The 9,937-nt window shown below is 37.9% G+C and overlaps 1 protein-coding gene across 1 annotated transcript in view; it reads left to right on the forward strand.

Annotated features, from left to right (window-relative positions):
- Window positions 1–9,937, forward strand: part of RFX4 (regulatory factor X, 4 (influences HLA class II expression)) — a 78,503-nt gene that overhangs the window by 9,481 nt on the left and 59,085 nt on the right. The window contains exons 3-4 of the mRNA XM_009881986.1: window positions 1–61; window positions 5,596–5,719. Coding sequence (XP_009880288.1) covers window positions 1–61; window positions 5,596–5,719 — 185 coding nt within the window. The remainder of the gene's footprint in view (window positions 62–5,595; window positions 5,720–9,937) is intronic.

Raw genomic sequence — 9,937 nt, forward strand, 5'->3', positions numbered from 1 at the left:
ATGAGGAAAAAGAAAATAATAGAGCATCGAAACCACACTCAACTCCAGCTACACTGCAATGGTAAGATGCCTTTTTAAAAAAATCAAGAAAACCTCTTAGTGTTTTTCCTTATCCTTTTTCCAGCTGAAGTGAATAGCCGTCTTGGACATCTTATACAGTTCTAAAGATACTTTCACTGTCCGTGTTTAATCTTCTCATTAGCATCCTGTACAGCATTTCTCAACAAATGTCTTACTCTTACAGGATTTGTTTGAACATAGGAAACCTCTGACACAGTTTAGAAGATCTACTTGGCATATTTATTTGCCACTTTGCCAGCTGGTGATTTGTGGTTTGTCATCATTGTTATATTTACTACAAAAAGAAAACTAGTAGTGAGATTTTTTTTTTTTCCAAGATTCACATTTGTTTCAGTGTCTGTTGAAGCCCACCTTTACTGACTGTTTTACTGAAATGAAATCTCTGTAATCTAGCACAGAAGATAACAAAAGAAGAGAGAGAGTTTGAGGTTTGATTCATTTGCCAAAATCCCCTTGCAAATGTAGTGAAGGGAGGAAAAAGGGAGGGGTAATTAGGAAGAGAGAAAAGGGAGAAGAAAGTTTGTGAGTCAGTCCACTGTGCTATGAAAAATGAACAAGTGCTGTTCACTCATTTACAGCAGTATTTTTGGCTGCACGTTCTGTAATGTTACATATACTTCTGACATCTCTTTTATAGGATATGTCTTAGACTTGTGTTGACTTTTTCCCTTAATTTAGGTTTTTAATTCTGGTTTAACTTTCTTAATATTGTAAGTGATCAAGCATCTTTCAGGAGGTTCCTTACATCTGGCAGAACAGGGCTCTGTTACAGAGAAGCCCTGGAGTATGTTTATCTGAAAATCCACACTCCTTAGCTTGTTTCAGGTCTTTTAAATAAAGGCCTTTACTTCACCTGTAAGTATTTCTCATAGTTTTCTGGATGAAAAGCTAGATTATTGGCAAAAAAAAGTGCGATGTTAGCAAAATTGTTTTTCTGATTCTGTCAGTCTCTTGGGAGGTCTAACTAAACACAGAGCAAAGAATAATTATTTCAGTGAATTTTACTCTCTCTCTCTGCCTGTTAAATTCAGTGATTCTTTGAAATGTGCATAAAGAGGTTTATAGATTATTTCATCTATATTTGCTCGTTAAAGTCGATCAGCTAAATTTTAGATTAAAAAAACCCAAAAACCAAAAACAAACCTGTGGGTTGATTTATAATAGGTTGCTGCAAGTATTTGGTGTTCTGCCTTGAAGAAACTTGCAGACACTTCCAGTGCAAATACTAAGATGTGCAAATATAAAGGCATTTTGTTCTGAACTATCGCTTCTTTGTACCTATTTGTTTCACCAAAGTGCTGTTTTTCAGAAGTTCAAGAAAAGTGAATAAAGAAGGGGAGTGAAAAACAGAGGAAAAATGTTAAGATAATAGTGAAATGTCATAGATATATTTTAGTATTTTCTACTATTCACCCAAACAACTTCAACACAGTTCAAACAGGATAAAAAAGAACTATCTAGCTAAAATAAAATAGCAGGCAGGGCTTACCAGTCCCAAATTCAGAACAATGTTTATTTTGTAGTAGTGCCAGTTAAGAGTCTTTTCCACAGGAGTAAATAACATAGTAGCCAAGAAGTCAGAGTTAATTAGAACATGCCAACGATACTGTTCCCAACAGAAAACATGCAAATACTGTAAACAATCTTTTGCCAAATACTTTCAAGCTTCCTCGGTCATAAAGGTTAGTAAATCCCTAAACTCCTGGGATATTGAGCCCTGCTGGAATGCAGTGCGCACACTAATGCTCATTCAGCAGTGTTTGCAATAGGATCCTAGAATTTTGATTCTGAAAAGGCTGCTTACATCATCTTCCCTTCCCCCTTGCTAGTGTGCTGGCTTACTACCTGTCTGTTGTGTTGTTTCTTACATATTCATGTAGGTCAGATATTGTCCCCTTTGAGTCTTTTGGAGCATCTGCAGTTTCCTCTGTCCATTTTTCAACCCACAAATACATGAGGGAAAAGAAAACAAAGAAGCTTTCAAGTTTAATTTCTTTAGTTGGTGTCAAACTGAATTATACAATTGACTCATTTATTAATAGACCTGTAGGTAAAAGTTTCCCAACTTAGTAGCCATACCATAGAACAGTTTTCTGGTGGTTTCCATATGCTTTTCAGCCTAAGTACCGCATCTATGAATTGGTATTACCTGGAGAAGGTATGCTACTGGGTTGGATACACTAAACAGAATTACAAGCCCAGAAGTTGTGGTCAAAGTGCTAAAGCAGTGACCTTGCTTTGTGTGAAGATGTGGTGTATCCACTGCTCTGGAAAAAACAGACATATTAATGTCAGGTTATTTGTACTAGCAACCCATGTGTTGGTAAACTATTGTGGTCAGCACTGTACACATGGTACTCTGAGCGCTTCCTGTAGATTAGCTTTACATATGCTACATTTTTACCTGCTTAGGCCTCAGACCAAGTTTTTGCTCAGTGAAGAAAGACAAAAGGCTAAATTTACCTGAGTATGCCCTGGGTAAGCAGGTGTCCTACCCTCCTCCTGGAATCTCTGGGCCAGATTCAAGTGATGAAGGGGTGGGGTAAATTATTGACCGTATTTGAGGATAAATTACCAAACTTGCTTTGTTCTGGCAAAAGGAAGCATCAGGATTGTCTGCGGTGTCTGGTGTCTGCCAGGTTAAAGCTGGTCATATTTTTACTGTTAGATGCTGCTGTCATTTACAGCTAATGAAGGCAAGAGTGTGTTGGAGAACAGAAGCAGAGGAAACACCAGTAGCAACGAAAAAGAAGGAGGAAAGTAGTAGGGCAAGTGAAGCAAGACATAAGAGAAATACGCAAATTCTGTGACATGGTCCTGTTACTATCACCTTTATTAGTTATTTTCTGTCTGGCATCTTGCTGAAAAGAGTGAACAACATCAATCCCACAGGGATCTATACTTAATGCTTACGCCTCTCCAAAGACAAAGTACATTGCATGCTACAAATGATGAGGACGAAGAAGTAGCTGAAGATGCCAGAAGCATGTCTGGATGACTGTCAGCCTGGCTAAATATCTGTTCCCTGGAAACAGGAATGATGTTTTTGTTTTGTTTTGTTGATGGCACAAAATGAAATGAAAGGCCTAGTAGATGTAGCACTACTGCTAACACATCATAATTGGGGAAACTGCACCAGCTTGAATTTAACTGTTAAAGCATGAATATACCAGTACCTGGTATCCTGTGCTTATCCCGTGTTCCTGTGTTCATTATTATTGTAAAATTATAGTTTGCTAAACACTTGGCTCTAAAATGTTCATGATTATTTCATTGGTGAACTGGTTGACCAAATTGTAAGTGTGAACCTTTATTTTACCTTTATTTTACCTTTATTTTACCTTTATTTTACCTTTATTTTACCTTTATTTTACCTTTGCTCTGTGTGTGCATGTGTGTGTCTACTTCTCCAAACACAGAATTATTCAAAGCGTGGACAGTCTAATTCCATGCAGTTTGGTGGCTTACAGTGTAGGCGCTCCGAATAATAACAGTATTGTAAAACTAAAGTCAACAAAACTGTTCTATTTTTTGCAACATTCATAAAAAGAAGTAAAAAAGAGGAATTAAAAACACTGCTAGGTAATGGATTCTCCCCAGATTAGTAGTCTACAGAAATTGTTATAATGCATCAAAATTAATCTGTTCTAGGATCCTTTATGTGATTAGCAATGGTAATATCACAGTTGTTCTGTTGCTTTCGTATCTAAAAACAAGTCTGTAGCAGTCTACAGACCTGACTCTGCTATAGAATAATCTCATTTAATCTAGAGGTATATAAGAGGGAAATAGTAATAGGGACAGATAAAATTGTCATTTCAGTGGAAGGATTAGGGGTTTTATTGCTATACTGTAGCGGTACAAAAGGTCTCATTGTGAACTACTGGATTTCACATGGCTTTATTAGGACATTTAAAATGTTATATATATATTATTTCTGATAATGATTTGTTAGGTAGAAGATTGAGTTCATTATCTTTCTATAATACTGTAGAATGAAGCTGAATTCAAAATATGATAAAGTTGTTAAATAAAAGACAGGAAAATAAAAGAAGTGGAGCAAGATGGGTTTTTTGATCATTAAAAAAAAGTTCAGGTATAATGGAGCATTGTTCAGTGTCAGACTAATGACTCTCTGTGAAAGAGAGGAGAAAAAGAGAAAAATTCATCAGATATGAACAGAAATAATTAACTGCTTTTCTTTCTGTCCTGTCTTGGTCACGGAAGCTGACATTCCAATTAGCAGCTATAGTATACAAACGAACTCTCCAGGTTTTGAAAGGAGGTTTTGTTAAAGCGCTATGAATTTGAGGAAAGATGCCGTGATGATATTTCTGTAGAAACCAAGAAAGAATAGATGTTGCCCATACAAACTGATTCCATTCATCTAGCCGGATATCTTATTAAAATAGTTTGCAGTCACAAATGATCACGATAACTGAAATGGAAGGTAGGTGAGTCCTGAAAAGGGCACTGAAGAAGAGAAACTAGATATTTGGAAGGTGTTCTACAACTATCAACTGACAGGGGGCTATTTACTGTAAAACTGGAGTTTTTTGAGAATATGTATTAATTTTCTAATATGTTTAAGAGAAAGTTGCACCTACCTTCTTCTCCTAGCCAGCAAGGCAGGCAAGCACACACATACCTCTATGCATGAGTGACACGTGGATGACAAGATTAATTCTGGTTTAAAGTTAAGTGTGTATGTAAATACCTCTTGAACTTTGTTAGATCCGTAATCATAAAAATGTCATTTCAAAGGAATGTTTCTTCTAATCTATAGGTTTATAATAAGCCCAGTTTCAGATTTTAAAGATAAAGCGTATGCATTGTCATATATTTGATGTGTAATTTTAAATTTGATAGTTATGTGTTTGCATAGGTAGATGAATAATAATAGTTTCTGTAAGGCAGAGGAGGATGTTATTTCACTATTTTATTCAGCATTGTATTCAGATTATGGACTCTTCTGTCACTTTTTTCATAAGCAATAGCAAGAAAACATTATACAGGTATGATTTTGCTCACACTCTTGTGTATTTGCAAATAACTTGCATGTCTGCTTCCTCAAGGTATGGAATCTTGCAGCTGGACAGGAGTGAAGAGTCCAATAAAGAATGAGACAATGCTTCCCTTCAATGACTGTTTGGTGTTTCATAGTTGTACATACATTTGTTTACCACAGGATGCTTTTTGGGTGTAACAGATTACTAGTATATTTTTTCCTAAAAGTAACACTTTTGGAGCATGGTCAAAACTCAATATCCCTTTGTGCTAATCTCTACTTGCATGAGAACTCACAGCCTCTGTTTTTGTTAGAAAGCATTAACCAAATGAAGCAAGTAAGCATTACATAAGTCAATTGGAAGCATCACTTAGGAAGAAAGAGAAAACTTAGTAGACAAGCAGAAACCAGAATGTTTGGTTTTAAAGATGCAGCTTTGCATACTGTTTACCATACAGGACATCCAACATACTTGCAGTTCTCTCTGTTTGATATTTGCTTTTAAGGCTGGAGGAGAACTATGAGATTGCAGAAGGTGTTTGCATTCCTCGAAGCGCTCTCTACATGCATTACTTGGACTTCTGTGAGAAAAATGACACGCAACCTGTTAATGCCGCCAGCTTTGGGAAGGTGAGTCTAAACAGCAGTATGATGCCTTGAGCTCTCACCTGGTTCAGGTGAGTTTGGATTATTGAAAAGAATTACGTCATCATTTACCATTAGAGATAGAGGCATACAAAGGGAATCTCTTATGTATTCAAGTTATTGGACAAAAGCTAAGATTTTAACTGTTTCGAAGGTTGGAATAATTTCAAATCATGACTCAACTCCATAATACTCTAAATTTTTTTTATGACTTCAGGCTCCAGACTAGCTGACCATGACATGGTATACAATATTGGCAGCCTGGAAGTTGAATACAAGCCAGTGTAAACACATCTGCATTGTGACCTGCACCGCTTTAACATTATTATTTTTTTTTTTTAATAGAAAGGTAAAATATCAATCATTTAATTCTGGGCCCTGTCTATGCATCATTTTTGTAAGCATGGTACGGGAGTTCCTGAATTAATGATATCAGCTCACACTGGCAAATCGACATAATGGAGTACAATGCCTCCAGATGTGAAAGTCCAGAAAGCGTGTAACGGCATTTGTGTTGCACTGCAGATACAGGCTGCCAAGTTATCTTTGCACTGTGATTCCTTGTGCTTCTGCTTTCCAGTCCAGGTCTATTATGAGCCACAACAGTTGTCTCCAGACTCACAGTGGAGACTCACTCTTAGCATTGATGCAGCTGTGCGTTGACCAGATGTGAGCAGTAAAGCTCTTATGCTATACATCACTAGCAGATGTTAATGGTTGGCTAAGATGTTACATAAAGTTCTTATTTTGGATTTGCTTGTGAGGTGATGTTTTTCTCCAGTGAAAAATAGGATGATATTTCTATACTTTTTTTTATTTAAAACTGAAATTTTACTATAGAATGGGTCACAGGCCCTTAAAACTTGTAGGCTGTGTAAAAAAACCAAAGTGTAGAGTTTGCCACTGTTTTTGAAATGCTTGCAAGCATGAATCTGAAGCTGATTGTCCTGCCAGCTATTCTCTTCTAGTGTTGGCAACATTTGTTCTATAGAAGTGCTGGGTATTCAAAGAAGGAAAATTGTTCCTAGGGTAAGGGCCTGTGTAAAGAGTAGGTGAAGGAGAATAATGTATTTAATGAGGTGTCATTTGCTATAGTGCATCTTTATGTAGGCAGTTTAGCAAGGAAAGTAAAATGTACCATGTTGTAACATTACTATGTTTATTGTGTCTTAAAGACCTGCATAGCTCAGTTGATTCCGTGTTAGGTTTGTGTTTAAATACACTGTACAAGTGTGAATGAAACTGTTTGTTGTACATATTATTGCTACCAAGTGGTGAGTAGCAACATGTAATTTAGGAACAGTGAGAACAAGAAACAGATTTCATGCGGGCTAACACATTTGGAACATGGGTAAAATTTACATGATGCTACTTTTGCTGCTGCTAAAAATGTCTATAAACTGTAAGGTGTAAGTATTCTGAAATAATTTCATAAGAACATAAAGTTACCAGGGACTTCACCGATTTTCGGTATACAGCAGTCTTGTTACACTGCATATTACTCCATCCTCCTTCTCCCCTGCCCCTCACACACATACACCTGTTCATCAGTAGGAGTACCTTGAGCTAGTAGGACAGGTACAGTGTCTTCCATCCAAAAATCATGGCATTCCAGTGTGTTTTTCATGTGCTGTGTTCCAAGTGTTTTGCACTTGGTTGCAATAAAGTTCTGAAGCAGTGATGCATGGAATTTGTTTTCCCTTTTTGTGGAGAGGAAGCCATACAGAATCATCCTAGTACTGTCTCGAACTCGTGCTTCATGTGGCCATTACTTTTGGATCTGGGAACTGAGGCTTCTGTACAGGTGTGCACAGGAACCTCAGACAACACTGACACAAATATTGAAGGGAAACAGACTTCTGCATCTGCAGATCCTGGAGCAGACCCCAGTGATTCTTTCCAACCTATTATTGCTAAGAAAACGTGCTGCACAATCAGGAAGATCTGCAAGACAGACACCCACTTCATTCAATCAATAGTTTCCAGTCAGCTTCTCCTTAGGAGCAGGTACATGTGTGAAACTTTAGCCAACAGAGTTGTTATCATGTGACCTAAATACCAGATTGGCAATGTGTGTTGCATAAATGCCTTGGAGGCAGTGCAGTGAAATAGGTGCTATTTGAGGGCTTCCGCACTTAGCTGCTGAAACAGAGACCCCAGACATGTTTGTCCTCGTTGGAAATCATCAAGAACCCTGCAGCTGTCATCTCCTCCAAAGAAAGGAGTTAGTTGTTCTGTGAAATTGTAGACAGTTCGCCTTTCAATAGACCACATTGAATTTATGATTCATCTCTGAACTTTAGCTCTGTGGGCAATGTTAAACATTTAGACTTTTTCTTTAACAGGCTGTTTTTAGAAAGAGACATGGAGTTCAGCACATTAAAACAATCTGTAATAAGTAACATCCTAATGTATTGTTACATACTCAGTTACACCTCAAATAACAGAACAGTGTTGATTTTGCTTTTAAAGATACCACTGGAGGCATGTGAAACTTGCCTGGAAGTGATGTCTCCAGTTTAAGGTTTTGTAGACAATGCTTCAGCCCATGTGTACTTCTTACATCTGATATAAGTCAAATATAGCCACAACAGAGCATGGAAGAGGGAACATACAACTTGTTCTTGAACAGCTGAACTAATGGACCTTATTTCCTACCATCTCCTATGTTCCCAAAATCCATAGCCTTACCTAAATCTTATATGATATCTCCATATATCCCTGCAGTACTTTCAATAATTTCCACATCCCAGTCACTACATGAAGGCCTTGCTTCTTTCAGTTTTCTCACACATCTGCTACACCTTCCTTCTACATTATTTTTAGATTCTCTCCAGGCTGTATCTGTTTGCCTGTCTCTTTTTCTCTCCTCCTCCCGTGCCAACAGCTGGGCAAGAAGCAGCACATGGGGTGGCTGGCTCAGAGCAATAGAAGTGTTGACTCGTTGCCTCATACTCATGGTTGTTCAGTCAGGCAGTGCCAAACGGCTCAGCAAAAGGTAGAGCTTTCCTCCCTGTCTTGTCCTCAGCATTTACATCAATATGCTCTCCCCACTATCCAGCCAGTATTTTCTATTAAGCTTGTAGGGCATGGACTGAACCTCAGGCCTTTGGTCATATTGGATTAGCAAAACAAAAACTTATCTGGGGGCTGGAGAGATTAACAGAGAAACAGTAATATTTCATGGACTGTTTCCTGAGGAAACCAGGCTAATAGCAACAAAAGTAACAAGAAGAGGAAAGCACAGAAATACTGTATAAATAAACACCTTTAAAAAAGCAACCTCTATCCTAAACCACTTAAAGTACGTATAAAATAAGGCAGGCTAATGTGGTGGTTAATGTGATATATTCTTATATGACAAACGGAGCTGTAGCTTTAATATGTTAGCTGAGATTTTAGTGCTTTACGTACCCAATTAATAAGTGAAAATTACAGGCAGTTTTGTCTATACTAGCATTTGCCAATCTGCTAATAGCTACACTACCTAATCTGTCATTACAGAACTTCTTCTTGCCTGCAAAAGACAGGACCAAGCACTCTTCTACCCATATACTTTAACTGAACAGTGAGTAGGGAGGGCCCTGTATTTGCTGGTTACAGCTCAGCATCAGCAAGCGTTAAACTTCAGCTCTTACTGTAGGCAGCAAAATGTATTATATTCAATGGGATTATGATTTCACCCAAAAGTGAAGCAGAATAAGTAGAACAGTTCCATGCAACCAGTGAGAAGACAGGGAAGTAAAGTGGGGAAGGGCAATCATGTCACTGAGTTATTAATAATAAGATGCTGCATATGAGAAAAAGCTTTCTCACAGTGAACATGTTTAGACTGTGAATTAGTCTTCAGGCTGAAGGAGTGAAAGCCCTGTTGCTGAGGCCACTTAAAGACGATGACCTTCTGCCCCTCAGCCCGGTGCTGCAAATGCCTCGGGCTCTGCTCTGGGACCCCATGGACTCGGAGAGCAGTTTAAGGTGCTTCCAACTGGAAGTTCTGTCGCTGCCTGCACCAGTAAAGGCTGAGCAGGTGTAGGTTTTTTTTCTGAGCAACACGTTAACATAAAATGCCAGTGATGATTAATGCACTGAGCAAGAAATTATGATGGTTGAAGGCTCTGACTCATTATTCTCACTGAGTTTAGTTGCAAATACTAACTTATTCTGAATTGGGGCCTTCACTGGATCAAATAGTTTATTTAAAAA

This window comes from Charadrius vociferus, unplaced genomic scaffold (genome assembly GCF_000708025.1).
Source record: "Charadrius vociferus isolate BGI_N301 unplaced genomic scaffold, ASM70802v2 scaffold883, whole genome shotgun sequence".
NCBI lineage: Eukaryota > Metazoa > Chordata > Aves > Charadriiformes > Charadriidae > Charadrius > Charadrius vociferus.